Source organism: Castor canadensis, chromosome 18 (assembly GCF_047511655.1).
Source record: "Castor canadensis chromosome 18, mCasCan1.hap1v2, whole genome shotgun sequence".
NCBI classification, from domain to species: domain Eukaryota; kingdom Metazoa; phylum Chordata; class Mammalia; order Rodentia; family Castoridae; genus Castor; species Castor canadensis.
In genome coordinates, this window is record NC_133403.1 from 10837559 (window position 1) to 10853974 (window position 16416).

A 16416-nucleotide genomic window follows, 5' to 3' on the forward strand; every position below is an offset into this window, starting at 1 on the left:
AGATCCATGAAGAATTGTCTTCTAACAGTATACAGCCATCCCTCAGAATCTGTGGGAGATTTGGTTTAGGATACCCCACCCCATACCAAAATTCGAGGATGCTCAAGTCCTTTACAGAAAACAGCATATTTGCATAGAACCTTTGCATACTTTTCCATATGTATTAAATCATCTCTAGATTACTTATGATATCTCCTTACAGTATGACTGCTAAGTGAAGAGTGGTTATACTGTATTGTTTAGGGAATAATGAAAGAAAAGTCTGAACATGTTCAGTACATATACTATTTAATTTTTTTATTTTTTGCAGTGCTGGAGATGGAACCCAGAACCTTGCATATCACTCTCTATTACTGAGCTACATCCTCAGTCTAAAAAATGTTTTTGATCCACTCATAAATCTGCAGATGCAGAACCCACAGATATAGAAGGGTAACTATCCTGCCAAATTTCCTTGTGATGCATTATCAGTTTACTCTTCTACCATTCCTTGTAGGAGAGAATGTCTGTGGGTCTACATGACATCAGAGGTTCAAATGCAGCCTCCCCATTAATGTGACCTGAAAAATACAGGAAAGCTGTGAAACAGGTGTTGTTAAGATCTGATGCCTTTTGTTCATTCACTCATGTTTATTGAGCACTCACTAGGTGTCAGGTTCTTGTATTCTAGCAGTGGAGATAGGGTGGCTGAGGGAGGATAGGAAGGGGTGGAGATGCTCCTTTAGAAAGTGGTGACATGGCTGGATGCCGGTGGTTTACTCTGGTAATCCTAGCTACTCAGGAGGCAAAGATCAGGAGGATGTTGGTTCAAAGCCAGCCCCAGGCAATTAATTCTAAAGATCCTATCTTGAAAAAAAAATTGCAAAAAAAAAGCCTACAGTCACTCAAGTGGTAAGAGCACCTGCCTAGTAAGTCTGAAGCCTCGAGTTCAAACCCCAGTGCCACCCAAAAGTGAAAGTGGTCTCAAGAGCCTCAAGAAGCAGTATTTAGGCAGCTAGGGAGAGCCAGAGAAGAGAAAGGTGAAGGGACAGGAAGGAGGGGGAGGAGAAGTCACCCAAGAGGCCATTGGTCTGGGCCTGTGGGAGTCCCAGTGTCCTTTTGCAGGCATTAAGGTTTTTCTATAAGCATTCAAATCCAGTGGGGTCCCATCAATCCTTGGGGACCAGTGACTAGTCGACAGGATGACATCATTCAGAATTTTCCTGCTTTCTTTAATACTGTTCTGAAATTGGAGGCAAGTTCATGATGTGAGTCCTTGGATGCTGTGACCAGAGCAGGTCAAATGGAGGCAAGACAGGCAGTCAGCTGTCCTCTTCCAGCTGTTAGGCCATGTGCTATCCTTTTCTACATGGGGGTAGGACCCCAGGGGGCCAGCAGCAGACCAGTGTCTGGCTCTAGAATTCAGAGTTCATTTCCTGGCTATTCTGGCATTGGCTGACCTCTATGGGGTCAGTGAGGTTGTTTCTGACCATAGCCTGCTCTGAGGGTTGGGAAAACAACAGTGAAAGATCCAAGTTACCTGATGATCTTGAGTGGTCACTGCCCCTCTCTGGGTCCTAGTCTTCTTCTTGGACTATACCTGTGGTTACTTGAGTTTCAACATTTTTTTAAGGAATTCCAGTGTTATATAAAGACAAACTCTAAAGCCACCAAGTAATGATAAATGGGTCCCCTTGCTGCAGTACTGTACACAGGCTTTTCTGCACACCCGGAGGTGAATATAATATGCAGTGTTTACCAAGCTGGCCTCACCAGGCCATGCCAGTATATATAATTTCTCGTCATTGGCACTCTGAAGTTCTCACCTCAGGATGTGCTAGCCAAGATGGTCTACAGAAGTGTTCGTAGCTTTGTTCTGAGATTTAATCTACAGAACCACTCACTGGCCATGACCTCCAGGGATCGATCCTTGCCTCCTGGTATTCATGTTGTGTGTGTTGGATTTATGGATCCACTTTTTCTTTTTCTTTTTTTTTCTAGTATTTTGTGATTAATACTTTGGGGATCTCGGCAGTATGGTTTTTGTTCTTGTTTATTTTTTCTTTTCAACAGTTTAAAGTCCAAAAAACCACTAGAAAAAGCTGCTCTGCTGGGTGAGCCCATGAATATGTATTTCCCTTCTGTTAAGGAAGAGCTGGATTCTGGCCTCTGTACCCAACATGTGCCTGGTTGCCTCCGGCCATGTGCTTGTTTCATTTCACTCAAGGACAAGGACAAGCTGGTGCTTAGAGCTAATGCAACTGACCTCTGATATTGGTTACAGGTTCCTGGCCACTAATTAACTTGTAACAAATAGAATATTGCAGAAGTAATGGGGTGTCACTTTTGAGATTAAGTTATAAGACTGTGACTTCCATCCTGGGCACTATTGGGCTCACTTTCTGTCTCAGGTCACTAGCTGCCATGTCATGAAGACACCTAGAAAGCCTATGGCCAGCATCCCTGCAAGTGAGCTCAGAGGCTTTTATTCCCATCACAGTCTAGCTTTGAGGGCACTGGAGCCCCAGCCTACAGCTTGACTGAAATTGTCATGAGAATCCTCGAGCCAGAAGCACTAGCGCCACTGCGCCAATTCCCAACCTTCAGAAACTATGAGATAATATTTGTTGTTTTAAACTGGAAAGTTTTGGCATAATTTCTCATGTAGCAATAGACAACCAGTAAAACTGTACAAAGCTTCTATAATCTATGGGTGTCTGGTTCATATAATTATTGGCTATATGTGAAATGGTGGAAACTGCCTATTTTGTGACATGTTACTTTTTCTCCCCGGCACTGGGTATCCAGTGTTCTCTGGTGGCCCATTAGAGGTCCTGGGGTATAAGAGGGAGGTGGCCTCATGAGGGGGGCTGCAGACAGCAGATTCAGAAGGTAACTGAGCAAGGGGGTTTGATATTCTAACAAATACCAGTCTGGAAAATAAGATTAGCAAGATATGGCATGTGTGCCCTCTGACCCCCGAGTACTGGCCTTGGCTTAGTATCTTGGGCTTAGACCTCTGTCCTTGGCCTGGCCCCTTGGCTCCCAATGGAACTGGAGTCCTTGGTCTGTGCTCCTATCATCCCCACCCTGCATGCTCTGGGAAACCAAACGTACTGTGCTCTCATCACCCCACCCTCTTTTGTCCTTCCTGCTTCAACACCACTCTCATCTTCGCATTTGTCTCCCACAATTGCATATGGTAGCTACTCAGAGCCCATGGCCCAAGACATGCTCATTAGGATGAAGTCCCTTCTTCTAAGGTGGGTTGAGGGTTCAAGATGAAATGCAGAGAAGGACAAGTTCACTACCAACATCCATATGCAGCTGGCAACATACACAGAACACCCAGTATGCTGGGCACCCACGGACAAAATCTTGAAATACCTGCTTTTTCAGAAGTGGAATTTTGAAATGAAATTGTCAAATGAAATCATGGAACCCACTATCTGGCAGATAAGTGGAGCTGCAGGTTGGGGCAGAAGGTGTAGCAAGGGTTGGAGTGCTATCCACTGGGCTCTCCTCTCTATTCCTTCCTGTAGACCCACCTCCCTCATTCCCATACCCCAGCCAGCTGCTCTTCCCCATGCTCTTCAAGAAGCTCTTCTACAGGTACTGCCTGTCCAGGTCTTGTACAAGCATCAAGTCCCAGAGGGACTTGGACCTGGAAGGAAGAAAACTAGATTCCAGTCCCAGTTAAAACTGGTACAGCAATCAAGGACCTGGGTTCCCATATACTCATGCTGAGAATTTGGGAAGGAGACAGAAATTCTACAGATTAATGCAGCTTCAAGAAGGCCAGCCACCATTGTGCAGTGAGAACAATGTTTATTGAGAATGGCTCATTACCAACAAAATATATTTATGTATAAAATCTCTGCAATGCAAAAGATCCCTTTCATCCCTGTGGCTAGAATGAACAAAACCATTTACCGTCCAGTGTGGCTTCAGAGACTGTACTGGACCACAGCATGACAGACTGGGCAATTGTAAGTGCCATATGCTGCAGGTGAAGTCCCTGATGTCCAGGCTCTTTCTCCAGCCCCATTTTTAAGACTTGTGCAAGAACACAAAGTGTGGCTTGCTTGCGTCCTGCCTCCATGACTCTCCTCTGGCAGATGGGTCTTGGGGACAAACTTCTTTTTTAATTTTACAGAGAGATGATCTCTAACTTGTGACTTGCTCTGAGAAGCTGTCATCTGGGCCCAGGGACTGAGCATTCTAAATGTCCTAGATGGATGAGGTGCTGTATTTTCTGTGGATGCCATTCCTCATGACCACTCCATCAGCATGTGTGCCATTCTGCATTCATATTGTTACTCTGAAGGCTTCAATTCCTTCCACTGGTTTCCTTCACATGGCTATTCTCGCCTTGAGTTCACCTGAATCTCTCCTGGGGATGCCCACACCCCACAGCTGCTAGGTCTGGTGTTACGAGGCTCCAAGCTAGAGCTCCCTGGGACCTCAGATCATCCAGCATTAAGGCAATGGAAATGAGACCAGACTGAGACCAACACTAGTCTCTGAAACTCAGAGTGGCTGCACAGCTAAACAGCACCTCCTCTTGGTCCAAGGCTGCAAATGGTATTGAAAAGCAATATGGGTGAATGGTCTCACACAGCCCTTTCAAAGCCTACCTTTGCTCCTCAGAGCTACCAAGATGAGGGAGGAGCCAGCTGGCGAGTAAGGGAAGCAGCTGCCACATCACTCCTTGAGCACTGGACTACTAAGTCTGAGGAGTGTAGGGATGGGTGGAGGGCTGTCAGAGGCAGGGTACCCTGCCTCTTTGGAAATGACCCATTTCTCCTGTTTCTTAGGCACAGACCTGGGTTCAAGACCCAACTCCACCACTGCCCTGGAGTCTCCCAGGGTACCCCTCACCTTTCTAACGTGAGGACCTGCACTCAGACCACTGGCCAAGTCTCCTCCTCTTTGAAAAAGAACTTGGGATAGCTTACCTGCCCTTGAAAAGAGGTGTTAGTGGTTCCAAAGTACCTACAATCTATTATTGTCTTACTTGAAGGTGACACTCACATCAAAAGTAAAAAACTTAACTTGCAATAAAAGACACTCCTGCTCTCAACCAAAAAAAAAAAAAAAAAAAAAAAAAAAACCCAAACACAACTCCTGCCAATGCTACTTGCTATGCTGTGGGATGACCCTGGCATCACTCTTCTCCACCAAGACAGGAGACCCAGCATTATGTGCAAAAGGTCCTGACGTGAAAATCAGGGTGAGTGGAGGGTACAGGCTGCCTCTGCTCATTGCTTCAGGAATACAAACCCTAGCGCCTACCTCCAGAGACCTGGGGTTCCCCACACTCAGAAGACAGCCCCTACTGTCAGGAGTTAGGCTAGCATCAGGAAGTCTCATGAGTGCTGAGGGCTCTCTGGTGCCTGGGCAGCTATTTATTCCTGGAACATTTTCTTTGCTGCTGCCATCAAGCCAATAGTGGAGCCAGGGCCCAGCCTATTACCAAAGGCCCTCCACCCTACAAACCTGGAGTACCTGGAAGGCTGAGAGTACCCCAACATCCTAGGTGCAACAGAGCACAGTGGCTGTGAGGTATGCCTATGCTGTGTGGTAAACAAGCATTGTAACCAGTCACAGAAACTTGAGCCCACTGGAGACAGGAGGCAGCAGTGGTAGCATCCACCATGGGACAGGTGTGTGTGCGTGTGTGTGTGTGTGTGTGTGTGTGTGTGTGCTCTGCAGCACTTTCAGGAAATCAGGGCTTTGATTGGTCCAGCTCTAGGGGCCTAGGTTTGGCTGTGCTCTCTTCAAACACACAGATACTGTCTTGACAAGTGGCATAATGTCAACCAACTTCTCTCCGCAGGGCTCAGTACCAAGGTCTGTGAGATTGCCTTTTCCCTTGCCTTGGCTCTGGCTGGAAGCCAACAGAGGCACCCGTGGGGCTGGAATTTTCCTCTGAGCATGGTTAGAGTTGGGCCTAGAGTCCTTGGGGAAGCTCCCTTCAGATGTTCTAGGTGCTTGGGATAAGCAGCACGAAAACACTCAACACTGGTGGATAAACCAGCTGTGCCACAGTTTCCCAGAGTTCCCAAGGCTTTGTCAGACAACTAAAGCTACAGTCTGCATCCCAGTCCCAGCAGCCCCAGCCTGGGCATCCTGTCTGGGCCTGGCTAGGGTTGGTTGTGGATCCAAGTGCCTGGGTACACCAGTCTCCTGCTGTCAGCTGTCCAGGTAGACAAAGAGGATGTCCTCGTCTGTGCCATAGCTGGTTCTGGCCTCCTCAAAGTTACTGATGCTGGTACTGCACATTCCTGCTGGGGGTAGAGAGAACACAGTGGGATCAGTGGGTGAGGGGAGGGTTCCCACCAGCACCCAGGGGAATTAGATGAGGTCTGAGTAAGTACTACCTGCCTAGCCACCCCTCTTGGCCCAAGACCTCCACCCCCCAGAAGGTTTCCTAGTTACTCTGATCTTCATGGGCCCTTTCTTTTATTCTTCCTCGGTTTAGCAGACAGAGAAAGTAAGGCCCAGAGAGAGGAAGAAACATGTTCTAGGTCACATGGCAAGTCCTTCCCCATGTCCTGAGGGCAGTGGGCAGTCTGATCAGTCTGTCCAGATTTTCTTTTCTTTTTTTAGTGTTACTGGGGTTTGTACTCAGGGCCTCACACTTGCTAGGTAGGCACTCTACCACTTGAACCACTCTCAGTCCTGTCCAGACTTTCTAACAAGTGTGCCAACTGTCTTGGAAGGACTGGGAGTAGAGACTGCAGTCTATGTAGCCTGAATTCATTGAGGTGAGGACCCAGGTATGACCTTGGGGCTGGTGGTTTTGGAGGAAGGGGTGGTCAGAGACCATCAAAGCTGCGAGTTTGTGGCTAGTTTGCTTGCATGGCCAGAAGGGCAACCCCAATGACAAGAGCCCAGGAGAAGCAAGGACTTTGAAAAAAAAAAAAAGGCAGAGAGGGAGATCTTCGCAACAACAGCTCAAATGGGAGGAAGCAGTGTAGACGGGCCATCAGGACAGGACCACCCTGGCCTACCCTGACCCCAGCACTCACGATCAGCATAGGCTGGGTTGTTGTAGAAAATGCAGCCAGTGGCCCTGTTGTAGCCACGCAGAACGATGAAGTGGCCCTGGTAGTCAGGGGTGCGGCAGAAGCAGCGATGGCCACTGGGAGCGAAGCAGCAGTACTTGACGGGACTGGAGCACAGGTCACAATGCAGTACCCCTGAGTTCACCAGCACAATGGCCACATGGCCCTGCGCCAGATGCGCTTGGATGTCCTGCACGCTTACTGTGCTGTGGGCAGAACGGGGATCAGCTGGTGACAAAGAGCCTCATTCCCAATCTTGCAACTACATGGATCCCAGTTTGTACCCCAGTTCCTTCATGTTACAATACTGGGGCTCTATCTTGTCTTCTCTGTGCTCTAAGCTCCTTGCAGCTTGGAATGCCCTTGCTTGTCACTGTGGCCCAGGCTCAGCCCAGAGCCAAGCACAGGAGCAGACCAGTGTATGCATGGAGGGTGACCCTGTAGGAAGGGCAAGCAGGAGGCCAGTTCCAGATGGACCCATCTGAGGGCCTCTAAGGCATCACACAGAACACCACTCACAGCCTGGGTGGTGAATTTTTTGATAAGCCATTTCTCTTTTACTCTAACTCCTATGTGGTTTACTCTGGAAATGGACAGCTCAACTTAATTCCCCAAATCTGGACCAAATGTGGCTTAGCCTTTTTCTGAAAGGGCTATTTTTCTTTTCTTTTTTTCCTAAGACTTCTTGTGGCAGAAGGTGTTACTCAGACAGGGCTGATAAGATCCTGAACTGAAGGCAGCTGCATGGATCAGTCCTAGAGACTGGCCTTTTTTGTACCTTTTAGTAGGCAAAATATTCAAGTAAAAGCTAGAAGCTACAGAAAGGGTTTGGGGGCGCCTAAACCAAGGACTTCCCCATTTTTACTGTAGGGGGCTGCTCACCACATAGGGCCTTCATTAACTGTCTTCTTAGGAGTGGCAGTGTAAGAACCATGAGGCCTGGCCCAACTCCAGCCTCGGCTAAGTCACGTGGCAGTTTGGTTTGCTGCCTTGGATAAGGAAATGTGCCATTTTTCAGTTTAGTCTCTGAAACAAAACAGCTGGCAGAATTCCTAATGGTATGTGTAAGTGGGGATTTTTAGCTATGGAAAAAAGGCAGGAGTGGGCTAGAAGAGAAGGTTGCAGCTTTGTGCAATCCTAAGTCTGGAAATGCTGTGTTCAGATCACAGTATAGATACAATGCTGGGGTAATTGTGAGCATGTCTCCTTCAGCCTGTTTCTGCCCAAGAAATGATATAGCAACAACTTCCCCACTCGGTAAGACAGCCTATGAGGGTCCCTAAACAAACATTCAGTGCCTTTTCTTCCAACATGTACTCAAGTTGCCAAAGGATGAGTACAGATTTGTTTCCCCATTTGCTAATTCATCTATTGTGTGGTTAATTATGCTAATATGAAATCATAAATCTGTAAACAAAGGGGAAACCTGAAAAGAATGGTCCTGGAAAGCCTGGCTAGACACTAGAGGCAGTAGGCATGAGCACAGCCTCCACAGCAAGCCTGGAGAAAAACATCCCCCACAGTGTCTGCTTGAACCCAGCTCCCAACATATGGAAGAGAAAGGGGAAGCCCTTGTAAGATCATAGCCCCTAAGACCAGGCTTTCCCATACAGCCTACACACTGTTCTTGCCTGCTCCTTTTCTGTTAAGTACCCAACCAGCACATTCCTCAGGCTGTTACTCCTACATTAGGGCCGCTGTATTCTGTCCTATGTCATCATCCCATGAACAGTCCGAGGACTGGCCGCAGTCTGTGTTGCTCACTTGTCCCTCCAGCACCTGCTCAGGATCTACCCTAGGCCAAAACCTGAGTTATGTAGCCTCACTGATCCCTATTGTATAGATGGAGAACCCATCGAAGCTCAGAGGGGCAAGTCAGTGCCCACTGCCACCTGGGCAGAAAGCCCCAGTTCTGTCTAACTCCAGAGTCCCAGGTTTTCCCAAATGCCATCCCCAGGCCTCCCCTCCTGCAGTGTCACCAGTGGTGAGCAGCCATGTGTAGAAGGTTGAGATAGGAAGAGCTCACCATTTTTCCACTAGCACCTTGCAGGCCTTGGCTTGTGCAAACAGCTGGTTCACCCTGGTCTCCTCAGTGTCAAAGTGCTTCCTGTAGAAGGACTGAATAGAGAAGGGCAGGCTGGAGTGGTCACCCACCCTGGTTGCCCTCATCATATTTGGAAGAAGTAAAGAGGATATAACAGATGGAGAGGTGGGAGGGCAGAGGAACCCTGCTGCAGGGCAGGTGGTTCATACAATATGTTCAGTCAGAAAGTTGTATCTATCCCAGGACAGGGAGTGGACAAGATCACAGAGGTATAAGGAGGATACTCAAGAGATAGGTAGGCAGCCAGGTTGAGGCCAGTTCCTGGGGAAGATTGGTCACTCTCTGGTAGACATTCTCAGTAGCCTAAAGTAAATGGGGGCCAGCTCCTTTCTCTGCCTCAACTAGTCCAGACTCATTGGCCTTCTTCCCCTGGCCTGGAAGGTTCAAAGGAGAGTTAGGATGACTAGCACTAACTGCTGTGTGACAGGTTTTTTGTCAACCAGACCAGCAGTGACTGTACTGTGCCAAGTTTTGACCCTGGGCCAAGATCTGCCACAAGGGTAGGTAAAACTGGCTCTAGATATGTAAGAAGGCAGAACACACTGGTGTGTTGCCACACTGGAATTATTTTTCAAGAGAGAGAAAAAAGCAAATGGTAGCCACATGAGGTTTGAGTGATGAGCTCTGGGGCCCTGGGCCTGACTTGTGCTGGGGGACAGTACGGAAGGATGCAGGAAGGCAGATATTCCTCTGCATATCCTCAAAGTGCTGTACAAGGCAAGCTGGATCTCAAGGTTACTTGCCTGTAGCCGGTGTGCTGCTGCCCCCAGTCTCTGCACACCTGTTTGCTCGCTCGGATGTCCAAGCTTTGACCAGTCTCTCTTCTAACTACTACAACTGGCTGACTTGTACCTCCAGGTGGCCCCATGTGAGAAGGCCCAGTGGCCAGCTGCTCACCTGGTTCTTGTAGCCCTTGTCAACACCCAGAGTCTGGGTACAAAAGCGGTGCCTCACACCAAAGTGGCGCATCAGGTAGGCTAGGTCAATGGTCCAGATGCTCCTGGTCAGCTGTAGCTCTTGTAGGGCACTCTCAAACTCTCCATCGTCCAGCTGGCCCAGGTACCTGCAGGCAGATAGGTCAAGGTCAGCTTGCTCTTGAATGGAAGATGGATCAGGTCACCCTTTACCTGCAGGCCAGAGAGCCACAGTTAGAGCTCCCTTCATCATGCCCACATACTGCCTGAGCACAGCCTGAGGACTGTCAGAGCCCAGGCTGCCAGGGGCAATGTATGGCCCCAGAGTCAAGAACCAGGATACTGGCTCTTGATCTGATGGGTATGTGACCCTGAGCAAGTTGCTGCCCTCTCTGGCCTCACTGATTTCATGTCTAAGACGAAGCCCTTGGAACACACATATGATTTTCAAAGTTTTAGGGACTGAATTTCATTAAATCCCAACTTTCCTAGAATTCCAGGTGTACAACAGATGAGGAAGAAGTTGATGTGGAGCTCCAGAGCACTGACTGACTCCTGTACAGGTGATGGCTACTGTCCCTTCTGGCTCTGACTGTCAAGATTTTTATAATATTCAGGCAGCATCAACTCAGAAGCCTCCCCAGAGCCTGAGGCTGAGAGAGTAGAGGATTCCCCATATGCCAGGCCTGGCCCCTAAGACTTCCCTGGCCATCCCGAGCATGGCACCTGGGCAGCCTGAGCCACCATTTGTTCACATTTGCAGGTACAACAGGGCCCAGACGTGAGATGGGCCTCTTGCAAGCCTCAGCCAAAGATGAGTCACACAGATGATGAATCCTGCCTAAGTTGTTTCCTTGTGTCCCTGAACCATAAGAGGTGGGTAGACACTCACCTCAGTACCATCCTGGAGCAGGCCAGGCCACAGTCCCAGTGGTAGAGCTGCTGAATGATAGGTACAGGCAGCTGCACAAAATCCCCTGCATAGAAACAGAGAGAGATTTCAGAGCTCAGCACAGTGTCTGCCATTGCCACCCCTGCTAGAGACTGTATGGGGGTTCAGGAGCCTCTCCACAGCTGCTCATTCTTCTTACAATACCAGTGATTACCCCAAATAAGTCATAGCAGGTGAGCCCTACGCAGAGTCTTCCAGTGGGTTGGTTCCCATATCTCTCAGGACAACACCTTCATGGCTGTTGCTCTAGCACCTCTCTTTCCCACCACTAAGCTACCCTACAGGGAGAACTTGCACCTGTCACGATCACTCACAACTAGACACCTTTGTACACTGCCTGGGTATTTCTGGCTCTCCAGGAGCTAATGTCTGCCCTTGGATCTCACTCCTCTGAGGTGCTGCCCATCTCAGACCTGATCCCCTACTGTGTATACTCATAGTACCCATACCGCTCCTTCAGAGCCCTTCTTTTGGGAGGAATTCCGAGGTATGGACAAAGGCTATTTTGCTTCTTGCTTTCAGACAAGGACTGGCACAAGGGAGGCATTCAGCAGATGAGTTCACAGGGCCCAATCCCCTGGCCACCCCCCCCAGGATCATCAATGCATGAAGGCCACAGCAAGGAGGAGGGGACTGTCACACAAGCTATATAAGTAGAATGCTCCTGTAAGCTCCACCCACCACTGTCCCTGGGTGACTTCTCAGTCTGTCCTTGCCAGACTTTCTGGTGGAGCAGAAAGGGCTGAACTTAGGTACCACTGGCTGGCTGTGGGCTGCAATTGACTTCTACTCACTGGACTGAGTTCAGCTAGCCCTAAAGTGGGGAACTTTGGTCTGATTTGGTTATTCAGTTGACAAATGTTTTCCAAGAGCCTATTAAGTGCTTGGCATGTGTACTGCAGTACTGTGGTGAGTAATACAGGCAAGGTCCCTGTCCTGGTAAGATAGCAAAAACAAATACAAGAGATAACCAGCAGCCTCTAGGCTCTAAGAAAATAGTGGGGATGTGCCCCAGAAAGGTCAGAGTCAGGAAGCACAATGCAGAGAAGGAACAGCATGTCCTGAGGCCCTGAGAGGAGCCTGAGGGGAGGACTAGCCTGTATATGGCTATAGAACCTTCCAACTCTACTCTCCCATAAATCTGGACAAAGTACAGTCTACTTGGGCATGGTGGGGCACACCTGCAATCCCAGTACTCAAGAAGCTGAAGCAGGAGGATCATGAGTTTGAGGCCAGCTTGGGCTAAATAATGGATCTGGTCTCAAAAAAAATAGAAAAAAAAAAATTCAGAGTCTAAAGAACCAGAAAGGACTTCTCTATGCTGGTCACCAGTCATTACTCACTCATGGCACTATTCAGCATGTAAAAAACCAGCCTACCCACATTTTCCCATCTTGAGGGTTTCTGGGGCTTCTTCTAGACCATTTGACTAGCTCAGTACAGAGTTATCCCAACAGCCCACTTGCCATGTCAGCCCCTGCTCCCACTGGTGTGTATCAACCAGAAGGGCCATACTAGCTGTGGAGTTTGTCCGGTCGTTACAAACTGCCACCATCATCTGAGTCCCAAGCTTCTACTCTCCAATGTCTAACCCTCCCCAGCTTTCAGAGCCTGGCTCAGAAGTCACTGTTTCCAAGGCCTGCCCTGATCTCAGGCTGGCCATTCCCTATCTCTCATGCATACTCCTTCAGGCCTGAGTTTACAATTATGCTCACAGGATGTAACGCTTGCAAGCAGCTTTTCTATGTCCTACTGGGCTGTGTGCATGTTCCTAGAAGATAGGGGCCTTGTTATTGCTCCTGACCACTCTGCATCTCTAAGGTGTGCAGTAGGGCCCATAGAAGGCAGGATGGCATGGGCAAACAGGCCAACTGCTGGGTCACCCAGCTTCTATCTGCTTCTTCCTCTGTCAAGTGGACTACTGTAGATGTCACTGTGCAGGGTACCATAACACAGCACGTGGGGTAATGATGTGCATAAAGCCTTTTACAGGTGCTGACATGAACTTTGCTTCCCAGCTGGCTCGTGGTGTGCTGAGCCCATCCTTCCACTTACCCCAGAAACTTCTAAAAGGAACCTAGGTCTTTCATTCAAGGCCCTTGCACTTTGCTTCTTACAACTGACATGGATTTAGTCCTAACTCTTGACTGTCTTCTTCCCCAAATTCTTCCTCCTCATCTGTCTCTGTACACATCAGCCAGAGGAATCCCATCCACAATTTCCTATTGTTCTTAGAACAAAGTTTTCACCGCTTACCATGGCCTGCAGGTCCCTGCCCAACCTGGGCCCACCAGTCTTGCCTTAGCCCTCATCTGTGTTCCAATGTGGCACCCTCTTCTGGAACTTTTTTTTTTTTTTGGCAGTACTGAGGCTTGAACTCAGGGCCTTCACCTTGAGCCACTCTACCAGCCCTATTTTTGTGAAGGATTTTTCGACTTAGGGTCTTGCTGAACTATTTGCCCGGACTGATTTCGAACCACAATTCTCCGGATCTCTGCCTCCTGAGTTGCTAGGATTACAGGCATGAGCCACCACACCTGGCTGTCTGGAATTCTTAACTCTTCCCCCTGCTCTTCTTGTCATTGGGGTCCCAGCTCCAAATCTTTTTTTTTTTCTTCTGACTATGCTCTTGAAGGGTGAAGGAGGCCCTCCTTCATGACATCCTGTTTATTTCCTTCAGTGATTAGTAAATGTAACAACAAAAGAAGTTACTGTCTCCCCATCAGATTGTAAGCTTCCTGAGCGCTGGGGCTATGGTCTGGGTGTGCTTTCCCCAACCCTCAGCCAAAATTCATGTTGAAACATAATTCCCATTGTGTTGGTCTTAAGAGGCGGGGCCTTTGGGGACCCAATTCAGTCAAGAGGCCTCTGCCCTCAAGAATGAATTAGTGTCTCATAAGAGGGTCAGAAAAAACTAGCTGAGGCTTTGTTTTCCTCTTCTGATCTGCTATATGAGGACACAACATTCCACACCTTTCTGTCCCTTCCTGCCATGTGAAGACATATAAATGAGACATTATCTATGAGGAACAAGCCTTCTCCAGACACTGAACCTGCCAGCACCTTGATCTTGGGCTTCTCAAACTTAGTAAGCATTCACTGTATGTTAGATCTGGGGACACAAAGGTGACTGAAGACCCAAACCCTTACCTCCAGGGACTTATATTCTAAACTAGTTCCCCACACGTGCTGGCTGGAGGCAGAGCTCTCGGCAGAATGTGGTGCTATCATGGTGGGTGTCTTCCCTTTTTAGAATCTTCACTGGGGCTGTAAATGGCCTTTTTGTTTTTCTCTACTCAGGGATTACTCCCCACCCTTTGCCCTTGCCTAGCCCTTAGTCTGGAATTCTGTCTCCCATCTCTGAACATCCAAATGCTCTGGTTCCTCTCCCTTTCAAGACACCTCAACATGGAATCCTTAAGGTGACATCTGTTTTTCCCACTGGAAAGACAGAATTCCATGCTGGCAGGTGGGGACAAGGTTGTATTTGTCTCCCCCAAGCCCAGAGCCCACAGCAGACATTCAGACATGCTGGCAAACAGTTTCCCAAAAAGGCCTTATACCTTGAGATGCCCTGGCCTACTTGTCACTGCAGTGTCCTGTGCCCCAGGTTTTCAGACTATATCCCTCTGTTGGAGGCTCCCTCATTACTCTGACCTGGGCTATGGCACTGACTAGCTGGGCCATCTTTTGCCAGGCTATTGCCCTACCCATACAGCTATTATATGTGGTATAGGACAGTTGCTTCTAGGACCTGGGTGACTCAGCTATCCATCCTCTTTTCCCTGAGCCCTAGAACCACTTGTTCCTGAGATTCTGTGGAAATATTCTCACGTGGCCATCCGTGTCTTGGCAGAGGTAGGTCAGCCCATGTGGAGACTGAGATATTACTGTGTGGAGTGATAAGAGTAGGACAAGGCCTTGGCATTTGTTCTGATAACAGCTTTCGCCTTCAGAGCCCAAAGCCATTGCCAGCAATGTTGATGCCTGCAGCCAAGGGACTACTCCACTTGAGAACTAAGGTCTCCCTGGAAGGCCCTGGCCTGGCTTCAGTTATACTAGGGAAAGAACAGTTTACAAATCCTAGACATTTAACTCCTCTTAGCCTCAGTCTGCTCACCTGAAAAAGTAAATAATAGCAATAATCTACTTCACTGTGTTGTTATAAGGATTAAGGAGGCACTCCATACAAGCAATTTAGTACAGGGCCTCTTAGCTCCCTACAAATGTAAACCATTAATCTGCTGAGGCTTGGGGAAAGGAAGTATCTTGTCAAAGATAACTGAGTTAGGTAATTGGGGAAGTAGGGATATAAATCCCAGTGTAGCTTCAGGCCCTACTCCAAGCTGTAATCACAAGAGACTATTCCCTGGTTGTGGGTGCCACTGTCCTACCTGACACCTGAGTGTCTGGGTTCCACAGCCTCTAGACTTCTTCCACCAGGTGACATCTCACTTTACAGTTTACTAACATCAACCCTGTACCTTAAGTAGAGCAAGAATAATGACTTCCTTCTTTCCTCACTTTTTGGACAAGTAAACTGCAGATCACTGCACCAGTCTTAAGTCTCTTACCCAAAGGGACTCCAGCCTCACTTTCCCCTTTTCTCACTTCTTGGACAAGCAAAGGGCTCTGGCTTCCTTGGAGCAGAAGGAACCAAAGGGTGAAGAAATGTAACCAGACAAGACGCTGGGTGGGAAGGCAGGGAAAAGACCCTCCAATGGCTGAGTGCTCTAGGGCAGTTCCCTCCCCTTTCGACCTCGGGCTCTCCACAGATCCCAAAAGGGAAAGACCTCCCAAGGGGGCTCCCGCAGGACTTTTCATTTCTGGGGAAGGTGGCGCCCCGGGCATCGGACCTTCCCACAAGACCGCTGTACGAACTGACTGCGATTCCAGCCCTGGGAGACTCAGGAAACCCCAAATGAACTGAAGTGGGGTGGGGGGAGCCGAGGCGGGAGTGTCCACCTGACTAGGGTTAGATCGAAGCTCCACAGCCCGGGCTGAGGCTTCAGTCGGCCCAAGGTCGCACGGCTGGACCCAGCCAAGCGCTTGGGCGGGGTCCCCAGGGAAAGGGCTAGGCCCTCAAAGAGGCACTGACCCGGCTCGAGCGGTGACCCCGCTGCCTCCGCCTCCGTCCTCATGACCCGGGCGGCACGGGGCGCCCATGGCCCCGGCCCGGCGCGGGCTACAGCTTCGGCTTCGGCGGGTCGGAGAACTCGGCCAATGCGTGTTGAGCTCCTCCGCCGCCGTGCTCCGTAAACCCGGAGGTGGCAGCTCGGCCGCCTCAAGCCCCGCCCCGGGCCTTCCAGGCCTGGGATCTGGAGGCCCCGCCCCTCCCTTAAACCCCGCCCTATCCCTCCCCCCAGGCTTCGGTTCCGCCCCTCTGCCCAATCCTCG

At 49.2% G+C, this 16416-nt stretch overlaps 1 protein-coding gene across 2 annotated transcripts; it reads right to left on the bottom strand.

Moving 5' to 3' along the window:
• Positions 1–3787: 3787 nt before the first annotated feature.
• Gucd1 (guanylyl cyclase domain containing 1) lies at positions 3788–16335 on the bottom strand. Of its 2 annotated transcripts, none has more exons than XM_020169881.2 (6): positions 16118–16335; positions 10960–11044; positions 10051–10216; positions 9076–9167; positions 7014–7255; positions 3788–6269 (listed from the first exon to the last, which is right to left on the bottom strand). In XM_020169881.2, exons 1-6 carry the CDS (start codon positions 16158–16160, stop codon positions 6175–6177), a joined length of 723 nt encoding a protein of 240 aa, XP_020025470.1. In that variant the 5' UTR covers positions 16161–16335; the 3' UTR covers positions 3788–6174. The 2 variants fall into 2 exon arrangements, with proteins under 2 accessions (XP_020025470.1, XP_020025471.1); XM_020169882.2 differs by having other exon boundaries at positions 3788–6266; positions 16118–16332.
• Between the last annotated feature and the right edge of the window lie 81 nt (positions 16336–16416).

Excerpts from the sequence above, each read along its gene's own strand:
- Gucd1 (XM_020169881.2), bottom strand. The coding sequence starts at position 16,160 with ATGAGGACGGAGGCGGAGGCAGCGGGGTCACCGCTCGAGCCGG. Across the intron at positions 7,256-9,075 it reads AAGGTGCTAGTGGAAAAATG|CACAGTAAGCGTGCAGGACA; the intron begins GTGAGCTCTTCC and ends TTCTGCCCACAG. Across the intron at positions 6,270-7,013 it reads CAACCCAGCCTATGCTGATC|CAGGAATGTGCAGTACCAGC; the intron begins GTGAGTGCTGGG and ends CTCTACCCCCAG.